This window comes from Parasteatoda tepidariorum, chromosome 11 (assembly GCF_982258835.1).
Source record: "Parasteatoda tepidariorum strain Cologne lab strain chromosome 11, Ptep-v5.0, whole genome shotgun sequence".
Classification (NCBI taxonomy): Eukaryota; Metazoa; Arthropoda; class Arachnida; order Araneae; family Theridiidae; genus Parasteatoda; species Parasteatoda tepidariorum.
Window position 1 is genome coordinate 17,156,890 of NC_141765.1, and position 17,050 is coordinate 17,173,939.

Sequence of the window (17,050 nt, forward strand, 5' to 3'; positions counted from 1 at the left end):
TTTGTATTTCTGAATATTGCTAAGAGTTGGTGCAACTAGTCCCACTTTCTCCACATTTTTTACAGTGAGATTTCCCTCCTTGAATTGAAATCAAAATCATTTGTACTTTTTGTAATTTCGCTTTCATTAGTATTATTCATTAGCGTTAAATGTTTGTTGATAAATGTGATTAAGCTCTGATGCTCAAGACTGATTGTAAAGCTGTTTTAACGATAAGGTTGAAAAATTATCCTCCAAAATATTTTTTACCTAATTTTAATAAGTATTTTATGCTGATATTTCTCTTAAACATCTTAAAGCAATAGAGTTAATTAATATGTTAACACAGTGTATTTTAAGATTAAGCTTGGGTGCATTGCAGGAAAAACTGGAGATCTGAGGATGGGGCATCGCTTATTTCACCTATCTCAAGCTAAAAACTGCTTGCTGACAAAAAAAGTTTTGCATTTTAGAATTTAGGATAGAACATATATAAATTTTCAGCAATAAAAAATGTTTTTTTAGGGTCGAAAATTCGAAGAAAAAAAATTCCGACAGAATATGAATTGCTATTTTTCATTTCCTTGCAAAGTTTGGTTAACGCTGTTTAAACAATCTAATTATTTGTTATTATTTGGTGAACAATGTGAGAAATTTTTTATCATTTTTATTTGCATAGTTTGGAATATTTATAAATTGGTTTCTTGTTAAAGAATGAGATTTTCCTTTTCCAAGAACACCGATTTAACTCTTTATGGAGCATTTAAAAGAAAAGGATAGTTCTATCCAAAACATACAAGATCATAAGAATAGATGATACTATAACATCGGTAATATATTTAAATTAGGTGATTTTTGAATACTTAATTCAAAACATATTGCTAGAAACATGTTCTAATTGAAACTGTCTACTATGCAGCAGTTTTGGTTATAACGCAAAATTGTAATTTCCTTTATTCTTGCTTGTTTGACTTATTTTGTTTATAGGATTTCCTTATTTGATATAATCAAACTAATAGCTTTACTTTTTCACAGCTGCAGCATTTTTTTTCAACCAGTATGACTTAGAAGAAAAAAACGGGTGATAAATTTTCATTTTGAAAACTGTACATTTTTATCTTGAAATCTTTGTAAAACATTTTTAAAATATTTAATCCAGACCAAAATATATAAAATTGAGAGTCGTATTGCTAAGATTGCAGTTCAAGTATATTTTGAGTATGGAGAAAATAAGGTATAAGTTTTATATAGTCGTGTTTTTTCGGTTATAACAAGAAATTTATGTTTCGCATTTCTTATCTGATTTTACTTATGTTTATTGAGTTGTACTATTTGACATCATCTCGATGATATTTACTTTTAATGTTTCACTTTATGCGTATTGCATCATATCCTTGGAACTATTAAAGTTAATCAAAAAAGTAGCATACAAGTTATAAAACCTGTTTCTTCAAAGATAATTTCTCGCAAAATATAATTTTTTTAAAAATTATTCATTATTTATTTTAATTATGAGCGAAAAAATATAAATCTGTAAGCTAACTAAATTTACATAATTTTTAGAATTACGTAATTTTAAAAGACAAAACCTAAGGTTTCTGAGTAATAAAATTTATCGAAGTTACGGTTTTTAATTTTTATTGGAATTTAAAATTACTTAGTTTGAAGTAATAAAAAAACACAAATGCCTTATTTCATATTTTGTTTTCTGTCTAACATATACGATTAAATAATACATATACGTTTCATGAATAAACGATACTAAATAATTTTAAATAATAATATTTGTGGAGAATTATTTTTGGAATAAAAACTTTTATTATCGTGTGTTAAGTTTTCAAGTTGCTTAAATAGTTATCGAGATATACGAGACTAACGAAATTAATTATAAGGTGTCGTTACTTTCGACTACTCTCCTGACTAAGCTTTTGTGACCATATTTCGAATTGCGGCTACCATCTATATTTTGAGGGTCAAGGTTAAGAAATAAAGATGCTTAAAGTACATTTTTTGTTTGATTTTATAACTCAAATTATCGCGTGTCGTCGTATTAAATCGTCTGCCTAAATTGAAAGTCAACCTCTCGAATTATCAAGAGGACCATCTACTAAAGAGTATTCAAATACTGTACCTCAAAACAAGCTTTACACCTCCACTAGTAATTCATTAAAGTATACAGAAAAGTGATTTTTAATAAAATTAATAAAAGTTTTAATAAAAACATGTTTTTTTAAGGCTGGGTCATACAACATGTACTATGAATTGTCTAGTTCAGTAACGCACATACTTTTTCCTCGAAAAGTGCATTGATTGTATCTGAATTAATCGTGATTGGTATCGTATCTGCGCTTATAACTCAAATCGCATTGTTTACACATTAACAGATCAAGATAATCAGAGCCCACAAATAAGTTTGTAAACAAAATTCAATGATTGCAAGAGAACATATAAATTTACTATCTTTGGTAAATAGATTTTTTGATTGCATAAATAGCTTCTTAGCTCTGTGAGTGTTAGTATATGTATGATTTTCAATAAATCAAACTACATAGTGTTGTTGATATTTTTTTATTGTATTTAAAATGTGAACTAGAATAAGTAAATAGTTCGATTACATCATTAGTCTACATAATTTCTAAATGAGATTTCTTATTTAAATACACATTATCCTTTAATCGAGAAACATTTCATTAAATTGATGAATATGATAAGAGTGATGAAGCAATGTGATGAGTCAAACTAACAATTCCATTATGTATCTTAACTACTTAAATAATGGAAAAGAGACTCCGTTGGCAGTTTTTGTCTTAACACAAGTAGACTAAGTCAGAGCAGAAGACGTAAAAGAAACTGTATGAAAAAAATCAAAAATCTGTTATTCTACTTTATATAAAATAGAAATATTTACAAAAATATACATAATAACTAATCGATGACAATGAGAATGAAAAGTAAAAGTGAATGCTTCGTGTGTAACAGATATTAAAAGCTTTTTTTATACACAACATACGGAGAACATTTACAGCTAAAACATTAAAAATCCAAGACGGATGTCAGACTTTGGCATAACTTCATTTTTATATTAAAAATATTTGAAACATTTGGGTGGATTTGACTCCACCTAATTGTGCAGATAGAGAAAAAATGCAGATAAAATGCTCGAGTTCAGTCTTCCATACTATAGCCAGATTTCCAGGCTTCCATCAAATAAACCGAAGAATGAAATCGATAGAACATGACGATTGGCAAGAGAAGGCGTGATAACAAACCCCATGGAATGAGACCAAAGAACTGAAGTTGTAACTGACTGGATACATGGTTATGATCAGTGAATGATTCGATTACCCATAATACAAGGTTAGTAAATGCGAGAAATGTAACAACTTGACGGCCAGGTCTAGATGATTCGTGCTTGCATTCCGCTGAGCAACATTTTTGACCTATTCTATGAAAGAGAATGGATTGGGCAAATGACTGAACAATCATGAGAATTCCATCAACGAATACCACTAAATATCTAGGATTTTGTAAATGGGTTGATCCAACAACAAGAGAGCAAATACCGTGTACATAAACAGCAAAAACACCCAGATTTTGCAGAACTGTATGCAAATTCTGAAGCCTGGTGTAGTCTGTACACATTTTCGAAACTCGGCAGATACCTAAAAGAATACCTAAGAAAGAGAGGCCAAGAATAGCACAATGTACAGTTATCATTATAAAAAGTGTTTCGTCCTTGAGATTCTCATTATTTGTCAAAATAAAGAACAAAATAAGGACAACTATTCCAACTGCTAATACTAAGAGACCCAGAAAAAGACCTTTGCTCGATCCCTTAAAATCGACTTTGCGAGTTAGTTTTTCCCTTGAATCTAACACGTCTAGTCGTTTTGGAGACCAACTAGTTGATTTTCTCACAATTCTTTTTCGTCTATGACTAAAACTGTCCCAGAGAATGTAATTTACTGTTGCACCAACTAAGCAAAATTGTACAATGAATGGGATGATAAACGGTTGTGCCTTATCCCATATAATACCAATCGTTGTATTCATATAACAGTGTCTAAGACGCTGAAGACTTTCTATTTCTGCTTCATGTTCCATCCATATACAGTTAGGTGAACCTAAAATGCAAAGTACATATGTATAAATCTATAAATCGAAAGGGAAACACATTTAAAAACAGATTTTAAATTTGACATTAGACATTTGAGAAATTGACATTTGACATTTGAGAAATGAATGATTCAATACTTAATCATCATTTTCTCAGATTTCACTCTATTTAATGCAATATTTTACATGATAATTAAAATTTTTTTCATGAAACTATTTAGCATAAAAATAAATAGCTCACATTGATAATCAAAATGCAAAACAACATCCAGAAGTTTATAAAAAAATACAATAAGCAAACTATCACAAATGAACCAAAGACATTCTGTCCAATATGCACATTAGTTCGAATATTTTTTTAATATATATTAACCAAAATAGAATACTCATTTTGCAATGACAAAGTAATTAAACAATTAAAAATACATCAAAAAATAAAAATAAAGCGTAGCTATGGTACAAACTTTTATTTTACAGATGAGTTTTATTTATGTTTATGACTAATTAGTTATGGCATAAATGAAACAAGGTTGTTCTGTTACCATAGCCTCTTAACACATTTTTCTAGAATCCTTGCCTCAAATAAAGGAGACAAAAACTATTATGCATGGAAGGGTGTTCTACAATGGTAACCCTAAATATCTATTTTGAGAATCTTTGCTACAAACGAAGAAATTACAAATGAATGGAACAAAAATAAATATTTAAAAGAGAACAAAAACGTAATCAAAAGCTGATAAATAATTATGGATGTCCATCAAATTTACATAATCACTTTGCCAGCTGAAATTTTAAAAGTGGATTTTAACAAAGAACAAAAATGATTGTAGAGAACATCATGCATCAAAGAAAAATTGTTATTTAAGTTGAAAATTGTAATAACAATTGCAATAACGAAATTGTTAATTGAAAATTGCAATAGCAAAATTGTTAATTGAAAATTGTAATAACAAAATTGTTAATAAATAATTGTAATAACAAAGAACAAAAATGATTGTAGAGAACATCATGCCTCAAAGAATATTGTAATTTGCAATTACCAAGAAATTAAATATTTTGCAATTGTTGCACTTATTGTATCAGTGAAGAAAATCGTTCAGGATCAGTTGTCTCAATTTCCTTTTCCTTTTCTGTTTTCTTATTTATTGGTTTTCACTATTAATTTTTCCATTTCCTTCTTATTGTTTTATTATTTTTCAGACGTTTATTCAATCACTTGTTTTATTACGCAGTTGAAATTTTCTCAAATGAAAAAGACAGAGATATTTTTTGCACTTTTGTCATTATTCTATCATAAGATTTGTTTTGAATTTTCTGTATAAAGTATTTAATTTTCTGAAAAAAGTATAATTTTATTAGTTGGTATAAAAGTTTCATCCCGTACAACGTGCAACACGTACAACAAGCAACACAAAAATTGTGTTAAATAATGATAATGCCACACTAAAGCAATCACAAAATCTAAACAACTTAATATATAATTGCATAAAATGATCTATTAATATCTAAAGAATGCAGAACTTGATTTTTTTTCTGGTCAGATTATAGCTGTGTAGTCAAAAATATGTCATGATACTACTCCCCGTAACTTCCGCTTATATTCTTTATTTTTAGTAACCTTGTGAAAAATGAAGTAAAAACAGTATACTAAATTGGGTTTCAAATTAATATTTAAGTGAAGAAAGTATAAAAACTCTATTGAATCATTACTGAGAAAGGAGGAGTGAAAAATTTGAAACCTGTTTAATTGCCTATAAAAATTTGAAGGTGTTCTAATAAACACCTTACAAATTATTATTGTTTCGTCACGCAATCAAACAGGTTTTGATGCTTTTCAACCCCACTTTATGCAATAGTAATTCATCAGATTTTGGTAGCATTTATGTTCAACCTGGTTTAATGTTACTTTGAACTTCCTAAAGTGTATATTTTTATTATTTAATTTTTACAAAGATACTAAAAATGTAGGGTGTTCCGTAAAGAGCACCCTTAATTTCTATTTTTAGACTACTAATTAAAATGAAAACAAAGAGTATCACACTGGGGGTTGCAAATTAATATTTACACAAGGAAAAAACTAAAACGCTTTCAAAATCTGACAAATTACAGTACAGGAAGATGAATGTAATAAATAAGAAAACATACTTGATTGAGAGAGTAAACAGAAAGGTGATGAAAGATGATTATAAGAAACACCTTCAAATCTCTATCTCCAATTAAATCTGTTTTAATCTTAATTACATTCGCCTTCTTCTACTGTAATTTATCCCAGTTTTAATTTTCATCTCTTAAATATTAGTTTGCGATCATCTATGTGTATGTGTATGCTCTTTTGTTTTCATTTTTGATAAAAACTTCAAAATTACATATTAAAGGCTGCTTAAGCAGAACACCGTATATATATTAAGGGTGATGATTATGGAATAGTCTGTATATGTTACTTTATTAACAACACAATTTTGTTTCTTGCTGTAGAATAAGTTCATTTTTTAGCAAAGTAATATAAATAATTGTCATATAAATAAATAAGCATATATAATAAGAGTAGATAGATAAGAGTAGAATAAGAGTAATATAAATCTAATACTTACTGTAAACCTTATGTTGCCCATCTGAGTACGAAGCATGAGCAGTTACATTAAATCCATCTGGAGGGAATTGTTCAGAAGCATTTAAAGACACATGAGAATCATCAATCCAACTTTTCGCTGTTTCCCAAACCATTAACCGCAACCATATTGCTATATTTGTTGCAACTAATTGCATCAAAACTATATGTCGACACCATCCTAAATACTGTATTGCTTTCTATGAAAAAGAAAAAAAATACGAAAATGAAATTTGCTGCTTTAATATAAAAAACCATATTCAGTTTAATTATCAGTGACACCAGGTCTCGTAAAAGTAACCAATGATTTGAAAAACCGATTACTGTGATTTGCTGTATTCCGTATAAGAAAATCAGAGTTTTTATTCTTACCCAATAGTTTTAATTAATCACAATGTCTGTTAATGGTACTGCTGACGGGAAAAATATAAGACAACATTTTCAACTTCATACCAGACCGTCCCAAAAGAAATATTGCTGCAAATGTCTGTTAACTATGCCCTCAAACTGCACCATGCTGTCTATGCAAATGGTGGTTATTATAAAAATATTATTATATTGTTATTGTGAAAACATTATCATGGTGGTTATGACAAAAGCATTTTAAAATTTTGTCAGAAACACTATCTATTTCAAAACTTTGAAATTAAGTATGAAACTTAGTAAGAATAAAGCATTGGTTTCCTAAGCAGAACACAGTAAAACATGAAATTGTATTTTTTTACGTTTTTTTTAATCGATTTTTCAAATCGTCTGTCATTTTGACGACACCTGATATTTGTATAAATTGTTTAGATCAATGAAAGTGACAAAAATTCCAAAAATGTATATTAAGAGAGGTAATGAAAAAACATCTTGTATAAAAAAGAGGTGTCAACCTTTCAATCATTCAGTTTTTTTTTCTTAAAAAATGAATGTTTTCGGAATCTCTAAGTACATTATGATTTCGACAAATTAACCACTGAATTTATGAAAAATTAGTAATCTTTTGTTTTAATGTTATTATTAAAAAAAGAACCGAACGAACAAGAACGAAAAAGAACCGAAAAGAACGAATAAGATTACACCAAATTCTCGTGCATTCACACCATATGAGAATTTTCACTTCCGAAAACACCAATGTTGGCTCATTTTGAATATCGCCCGAGTTAGTTTGAAATCCAGAATAAGGTGGCGAGAGTTTGTTGTCCTCTACTCTGATATTCATCAACAGAAGCAAAAATTCGTCGTTAAAATATGTATATGTTTTTGTCGTGTAATAAGGGTGATATTTCAATTTTTAAACTTCTAAGAACTGAATTAAATGGTTTTATAATGTATAATTTCCATCTGCTTCCGTTCTGCTATGCCTAGCTCGAATTCATATTAACATTCTCTCTGTGCTATGCATATGCTTGATTTGTAAACTGATTTCATTTTAAGAATTTGTGTAGATATTCATTTTAAATTAATGATTCTTACTTTATATTGCATTGTAAAAATATTGTAACTGAGTTTTTTGTGTATTTTATTTTACTGTAATTATAAATTTTAGTGTTAATGAGTAACAAAAATGGTGACTGCTTCCTTACACCCAGTAGTCTGAAAGATCATTGGTGTAGTGACACTACACTATTGACACCTACTTGCCTACCTACGTATGTGCCTACCTATACTTTGCTGACCAACTTACAGTGACACCTACTTTCACTGCACTATTTGATGTGAAATCGTTGCCAAAAATTTTGTATTGAGATACACTAAAATTTTCTTCAGTTTAGCAAACAAAACTTATTAACCAACACTGCTAAAAATTTATTTTGATCTAACTTAAAAGCAAAATACTATTGCATAGGGTTCCTCGTAACTTAATGCTTTTGTATGGATGTGAATGCTGCACAGAGTAAGCTCCTTTGTTAATATAGGTATAAGGAAAATTTTCGGACTTGTCGAAACAACTTGTGAAAAACTATGTTGACACTTGTATAAAGAGAAGGATAAGTGAAGAGGCTGGATAACATCGGACGAATGGTAACAGGGCTGTAAAAAAACGTCTTTGATTCAAAACTGATTAGCTCCAGGTTAAGTAGAAAACCAAGAAGATAGTCGGAGAATATGTAACGGGACTTGTAATGGGAATTGTGAAAACTATGGAGACCTTTATATAAAGCAAAGGATAAGTGAAGTGGCTGGGTTACATTCAGTGAATGAATGGTAACAGGACTGTCTTACATTTTTCACGTTTTATTCATATAAATATGAGTTAATCTAGACATAATCTAACGATAGCAACATAGTAGTTAAAGGTGTCAAAGTTGATCATATAATTATCATTCATCGTATATCAATAATAGTTAGAACTGATAGAGCATACAAGTATTGAATTGAGATTTTGTTCTTACCTGCGAATTGAGAGATAAGAAATGCATTTGCATTAAAGTGAAGATAGCATGAATGATTGGTTGAATGAAGTTCAACTGATCTACACAAGGAGTTTCCATAGTAAATAGTGTGGCTGTTTCTAAGCCAATGGCAACAAGTGTTCCCAAACCAAATACTGAAAAAAAAGTAGAATTCAGTTTTTTGTAAATAATTTTCAAGCATAAAAATGTTTTTAAAAGAAGAAAAACCATTCTCATACAAACAATGCATTTTGTCTAATTTTACTTATAGAATGCTTTCTAAAGAGTTTTTGCGCACCTTTATACATTAGAAAAATTTGATAAGAAGCTCCAGATTACCAATCAAGTATTTTTGCCAATCAATTTTTGTTATGTCTTTTTTCCGACAGTTTAATATTTATGCAGAGTGTGTTGTAATGACTGCTCTTATTACAACAATATTAAAAAATGTGAATCGTCATCAAGATCTAACAAACCACTATAAGAGAAGCTAGGACAAAAGGCATCAAAACATGTTTGATTGTCAGGAGAAACAGAGAGAAGAAAGGTGACTATTAAAACACTAAATTGCATTAAGTAATTTGGTTTCATATTTTTTAATCTTCCTTCCTCACTAGTAATTTAACGAATTTCGAAAGCGTTTTCATTTTTTTCCCTCCCTTTAATACTAATTCACTACCCTTAACATGTATGTACTTCAAAAAAGACATACAGGTATAACTTGCTACTGAGAGAACTGAGAAACTGAATTTGCTAAGAAAACAGCGTTTCTTTTACACTATTATAGTGTGTTTTCCATTTAACTACACTATTATAGTGCGTTAACATTGATTTTATATGAATATTTTAGTAACGATATTTTCAATCATAAAGCATGTTTTGGGAGCAGTTTTTTGATGTTTTTATGAATTATAAAAACGATTTCACAAAATTCACTAAGTCGTCACTTAGTTTAATGTTCTTACAATATTCTTTTCAATTAGTACAAAACAGAAGGAAATTTCAAGTATTAAATTCATAGTAAGCAGAATTTTACCCAAAACACCAACTCTGAAAAATATACTGATATCCGGTACAGCATATGACTTTCTTTTTAGTATTGATTCCATTTCAGGGGCAGAATCATCCAATTCTTCAAGTTCCTCCATACCGGGACATTTTTGCAATATCAGACTCATGTAAATGCACAGAATGCTTAAAATGGCAGCGCCTAGTAGGAATGTGAATAGGTAACCCTGAAAAAAGAAATGGTTAAAAGTTGGAAAAAAAAACTAAAACTATATATATATTGATACCACAGATGCTAAATCGTTTTATCATGAGATAAAAATTAACTTATTATAGGCCAATCACCTAAAAGTTAGTCATTCCAGAAATGTCCGATGGTTTAAAAAATTTCTTTAAGTGAAACAGAAGGAGATAAAAATATACGGTTTGTTGAATTCTTCTCCGGAAACCAGAAAATTTATTCCTACCATGATAAAAAGTTAAAAGTTATTAGTTAAAATACTTGTCAATAAATGGCACTCCTGACTTAAAAAACTACAAAGTTTTATTTTCTGTTGTATGTCAAACCATTTCGCTTGAAATATTTGCATGGGCGTTTATTTTGTTATCAGACTGAGTTACGTTGTTGTAACAATAAAATGCTATTTTGAAAACATTATGTTTCACAATTTTTCACAGTAAGTTCAATGCCATCAAACTTTGTAAATTGTTCTAAGACTCGATGTGAATAAAAGCTTTAGCTTCCCGAGCAAAACTGCCCAAGTGCAGACGACATTTTAAGTTTCGAAATCAGACTCAAAAATGTAATTTCTCTGAATAAACAAAACTTTTTTTTTTTTCCAGCGGATTCGAATTTTTGACTCCCAACTTATAGGGGGTAGCCACAATCGGGGATATATGGTCCTAGTTTTTTGATCAGGACAGGGGTCAAAAGTTTGGACCCCTTAATGCTAATTTTACTTTTTGCGTATTTCACCATATATCAAGAACTTTATAAGCGAGTTGAAAATTTTTTGCACACAGTCATTAAACTCGTTTATCCGAAAATAATTCCATGCGAAATAAAACTTTTAGTAAATATTTATTACTTTTTATTATTTTATTTAATAACAGTCGAAAAAATTTCTAAAAGTAAGGTATAAATTGTTTAACATTATTTAAATATTGCAATTTTAAAGGGCAATATACAAAATTTGAGCGAAATCGATCAAATAGTTTTAGAGAAATCGAATTTAAGGAATACGACTCTCTCAAGAATTCTTCAACCGAGTTTTGCAATTTGCCATTTAAAATTGCAATCTTTAAATGATGTAAAATATTGTGTACTATACAAATCAAAATTTTTTCGGTTGTTATTAAAGAAAATAAAAAATGATAAATAAATATTATAAGTGCATTTTGCATGGAATTATTTTTGGAAAAACGAGTTTTATAATTATGTTTAAAATTTTTCAATTCTCTTAGAAAGTTTTTGAGATGTAGCGAAATACGCAAAAATTAACATTAAGGCGACCAATCTTTGGACCGCTCTCCTGACAAAAATATTGGAGCCATATTTCACTAACAGCGGTTACCCCCTATATTTTGAAGGTCTGTAATCCGAATCCGTCGATAAAACGGTATGTTTATTCAGAGAAAGTATATTTTTGTGTCTAATTTCGTAGTTTAACTTATCGTCTGCATTATTTATTTGGCACATTTGAGGTCACCTCCTCGAACCATTAGGATTGAGTCCTAGAACATGAAGATCTGATCATTAGATCAAAAGTTATTTAAGATGGTCTGTTTGTTATTTTGCGCTCTGTACTTTTCCAGTCTAATTTCGATATGGATAATGGTCATATTTTTATGTCTTATTCACAGATATAAATAGGTATTTTGAAGTTATTATAGAAACTTTATACGGAGAGTATATTTAAAAGAATGATAGAATTGTCGATTTGATAACATACAAAATATGTGAAAATAACCAAATCTTAAAATAATGAACAACAATAGAATTACAACTTTTTAACAGAGGCTCCATCTTGCTCTACTGTATAAAAACATATTTTCTAGTGGTAGCTAATTTTAAATTATTTTTAGTTTACTAAATTTTATTTTAAGTTATTTTTCCACCACTACGAATCACAGAAATTCAAAGCCGCATACAGAATACAACTTTGTAGCAGTTATCTCGGGGAAAACTTTTGAAGAATTGGCGAAATTATCTCTTATTTATCCCTACGAAGTATATTAACTGAACTGAAATTATTCAACTGAAATTATTTCATGATAGATTTCTGAATTTAGAGTGGAAAAAATCTTTGTGATTAGTTTAATGATTTGAATTAATAAATTGTTTAAAATGGAAATCGGTGTAATAGTACGAAGCATACAGGCATCTTTCCCTTTTTAAATTGACACGCAGGATAAGAATTCTTTAATCCTCTCATACACTGTGATGAACAGGATTGAGTGATATAACAGACACACCAAAAGATGAACATTAATGATGAGCTTGGTTTGCAACTGAAAGGGTTTCTCAGCATGAGAAGTTGGCAAGGTTCAAGTGAGAACTGCTGTAACATCCACTGTAAAGCCCAGACTTGTCTCTATGCAATTTAAATAAAAACAGCTCAAAGAAACCAGATTAATGTCTTGCGATAACTTAAAAGAGAATAATCAACTCAAACAGTTTTATCAGAAAAGAATTGCAAGACTCGTTAGTCAGCAGGATAAATGTCTAAATGCTCATGAAGACTTTTAAATAAAGCATTCCGCTTAACATAAATTAGCATTTGCTCCCTTTCATTTGAACCATCTCGAACTTAGAATGGAAAAATATTTAAAATTATTTTGAAAAAGATTTAAAATTATTTTGAAAAAGATTTAAATTTGTATTTGGTAATTGGTGTGATAGTGGATAACAATTGATATTGACTTGATAATGAAAATCAGTTTTGAATTTAAAAGGAAAAAATATTTGAAATTACTTTGAAAAAGATTTAAATTTGTATTTGGTAATTGGTATGATAGTGGATAACAATTTATATTGACTTGATAATGAAAATCGGTTTTGAATTTACAATGGAAAAATATTTGCAGTTACTTTGAAAAAGATTTAAATTTGTATATAGTTGATTTGTATATAGTTGATTTGTATATAGTTGATTTGTATATAGTAGATTTGTATATAGTTGATTTGTATATAGTTGATTTGTATATAGTTGATTTGTATATAGTTGATTTGTATATAGTTGATTTGCATATAGTTGAGTATAAATGAAAATGGTATGATGTTGCATTGTAATTGACATTGAAACCAAGATGGAAAAAAATATCTGTAATTAATTTGCGAACTATTTGAATTTAAACATAGTTTAAATTATATATTTTGAATGATATAAAGTGTCTCAATCCACAGAATCCAAAGAATTGTATAACTACTAATTAAAAATAAAAAATGAACTTACATGATAATCAAACAGTGATACACTGTTAGGCAATATCTCAGTTGTGACTAGGATTGCCGTGGCAGCAACAAGAAGCTTAGCATATAAACTACTAATAAGACGAGTGGTCCCTTTTACGGGCTTTGGTCTGAAATTTAATAAAGCAAAATTAATAGACAAAAAATAGCTTTGTATAAAAGTTGTTAAGTGAAAGGTCTTAAAATAACTTTTATGTTGCTTTAAATAAGTTACTGACGTTGGAATGTTCTCTAGCATTCTTCAGGAAAATTTTTATCAAATACTTCTTTGCTGCCTAGTCTAATTTCAATTACATATTCCATGATCTGAGTACGGGAAAGAGTTAAAGAGCTATTAGTTTGCATAACTGGTCATAAGTTTTAAACAAAAATGTTGGATATATTAGTTCTAAGAAATTAAATCTTATACAATTTGTAATGCAGAAATCCTTAGAAAAGCAAAACAGAAACCGATTCATCTGGAAGTTAAAAAACGCAATGTAAGTGGATTGGTCATGTTCTATGTAAACCAGAAGAATTTAAAGTAAAATACAAGTTTTTGATAGGAACCCGCATAGCAATAGAAAAAGAGGAAGACCTAAAAAGACTTGGAGCATAAGAAAACAATGGAAAAGACATGGAGAGTGGCAAATTATCTGGCCACAATAGAGTGAGATGGAAAGTTATGGCAGAAGTCCTATGCTCCAATTCGGAGTAAAGAGGAATATGTATGTGTTAGTTCTAAGAAATGGACTAACTATACGCTCGTAGCCTTGATTGAAGACTAATTAGACAGCAAATATAAAATATCCCATATTATTTTACACCATGGTGAACAAATTTATTAAAATAATAGGACATTAAAAGAATTTGAATGCAGACCATTTTTAATTGTAATTTCATTCATGAATGATTGAGCTAAAAATACTTTTCTTTTATTGTCCGGTGCTTACTACTCTTTATAATCCAGTTCGTTTTGATTTGCGAAGAACTCCTGAGAATTTGCGCATGCGCTACATTTTAGAGAAAGGCTGCTTTTCAGAGAAGGCAGACTCATTGGTGATAATTATCTTTATAATTTTCAATGACTGAACTATATTTTTAGCTCATAAGAGTTATAAGCTTTTGAGAAAACAAGATCTTGTTTATTTTGTACCAGTCTATTAAAATAGAAACTGAAAGTAAATATTTGCGTGAATTCTTTTCCTTCTATAGAAACCTCCCATACTTTGAAGAGACACTTTGCTTAAATGGTTGTCATTTTTTCTTTGATTAATTTCCTTGAACCACTTTTGAAGCGTTGTCTTATTCATAGAGTAGACATCCTACGCGGAAGTAAAACTAGAAAAAAAGAAATATTTACGAAGTTTTAGCTGTCTAACGCTTGAAAAAAAGAGAAATTAAAAACACTCTCAAATAATTGCATTATACGTTCATTATGAAAGAGTTAGAACCTTTTTTTACATGCCTGAATCTGGGAGAGTAATGGCAAATTATAAAAGAGAAAATAATAATGTACTACTTATATAAATAATATACTTAGAAGTAAATTATATAGAATTATTTTTTGAAAACTTATAACAAAGTGATTTTTGCTGAAAAATGATGTATACAAATTTATTTAGTAAGATAGACTCGAAACTAAACACTAACTTTTGCTGAAAGCTTCCAAAACAGTTTTTGACTAAAGAATAAGGTACGCAGATTAATTTAGTATGAAAGACATGCCAGAAGTACTGTTTTAAAGTTAATTTAAAACTAAACACTAACGTTTGTTACTGTCTATGTACACTCATCTGGCTTAGAGAAAATCACAAAAGGTATTAAGCATTTTATTGATTTTTCAAGAAAAATATACTTTTCGTAAACGCTTTTATTTGAAAGCTAACATTTCAATTTATATTAAATAAAAATATGGGGGTAATATATAAGTCAAATTTTTAAATTGCTTTGGAAAGCTCTTTTGGTAAAAAACAATACTATTTCTATGCATAAGCAGTAAGAAGTTTATGTGCATTGTGTTGTTATAATATTCAGGAAACTTGTAAGTACCCATCTGGAAACATTGCTAATGTAGAATTTGATGTAAAATTGTTACCATAGAGAAAAAACTTTTTTCTGATATTTTCCTAAATACCTCAATTATATGAGACTGTAGTTTTTGATTTTAAGCAAACTGTTTTCTTACTTGAAAAGTGAATATAGTTGCATAAAAACTGTCTTTAAATCTTAGTTATGGTTAGATAATTTAAGTAAGAATTTATAATATTAGGTTAGCGCAGCAATTTATAAACTAGGACTCAAGAAATAACCACCTTTAAAGTAAAGTATTTAAAAAACAGCATTACTTTATGAAATTTTTAAAAATATAACTCAAAGTTTGTAAATGAGCTAAAACTATGACACTTAATATTAACGTTTTTAGGAAGAAAAGTTAGTCCGAAATTTTCTCTAAGAAATCCCATGGATTTTACATGGATGGTAGAAAAAGATTTTTAGAATTGCCCTAAATTAACTCTTGATAGAAAAATGGGTTGCAAATTATATGTGTAAGTGTTCACACCTTTTTGAGTTCTACATACTGGGAAATAAAACTAACACTGAGTTTAAAAATTCGATGAGCTTAATTTTGATATTCAAACTTGTGCACGATAAAAAAAATTCCAGATAAAATTCCAGTAAAAAGTTTGATCTCTCTAAGTGCAGCATTCGTAAAAGCCATTTTTAACCTAATGTTTGCTGTAATATTAATTTAATTCAGTGATTTTACAGTAATTCAATGATTTTACAGTAATTCAGTGATTTTACAGTAATTCAGTAATTTTGCAGTGAATAGTACGGCATATCAGATTTTTTGTTCAGAAAATTTTACGGTAATATATACTGGCATCCTAAGTGCCGGTACTTTTTAACGCAATTTGATCCGCAATGTTTTACGATGTGGTACTATTAAAACTTTAGTTTATTTTTTAAATGGGTGATTTTTTGTCAGTAATTTTCTTTTTGGTAGTAACAGGAGATGAGATGGAGACTGTAGCGGTATCTCATCTTTAAAAGCAATAGAGTTTTTCCTTTTTTTTAAACTTATATTTTTTGTACCGCTGAATTTGATTTTTCATCTTCTTTTCAAATCCAGGAAATGTAAGCGACATGTTGTATGAATTTAAATAATCATGCTTTTTTTGTAAATGAAATCTATCTGAATTTCGAAATATTTATCATTACAAGTAAATTGATTATTTTTAAAAAAAAATATCACTTAGCTGGTGGGTATTTGTCAATTTTGGGTTGTTGATAAATTTAAATTTAGCGACTAAAGGAAAAAAAAGGATAAAAGTCAAAAAGCAAGAAATTTATTTTCTTGTCAAGTAAAATCCATTATTTCCATAGATTATTATGATTTTTACTGGTTAGAATCCTATTTTAATAGACTTGACTACAGCATAAGTTATTCGGTGTTAAAACAATACTCGCAATTCTAAAATAAGCAGAAAAAAATCTGATTAA

General features: G+C 28.9%; 1 protein-coding gene across 2 annotated transcripts in view; it reads right to left on the minus strand.

Moving 5' to 3' along the window:
* Window positions 1-2,531: 2,531 nt before the first annotated feature.
* The window catches only part of LOC107451015 (proton channel OtopLc), a 51,025-nt gene continuing 36,506 nt past the window's right edge, over window positions 2,532-17,050 (minus strand). For both annotated transcript variants that reach the window (XM_016066969.5, XM_016066970.4), the window contains exons 3-7: window positions 13,548-13,674; window positions 10,121-10,319; window positions 9,085-9,239; window positions 6,687-6,903; window positions 2,532-4,103 (exon numbers count right to left, since the gene is read on the minus strand). In XM_016066969.5, coding sequence (XP_015922455.3) covers window positions 3,145-4,103; window positions 6,687-6,903; window positions 9,085-9,239; window positions 10,121-10,319; window positions 13,548-13,674 — 1,657 coding nt within the window. In that variant the 3' untranslated portion in view covers window positions 2,532-3,144. The remainder of the gene's footprint in view (window positions 4,104-6,686; window positions 6,904-9,084; window positions 9,240-10,120; window positions 10,320-13,547; window positions 13,675-17,050) is intronic.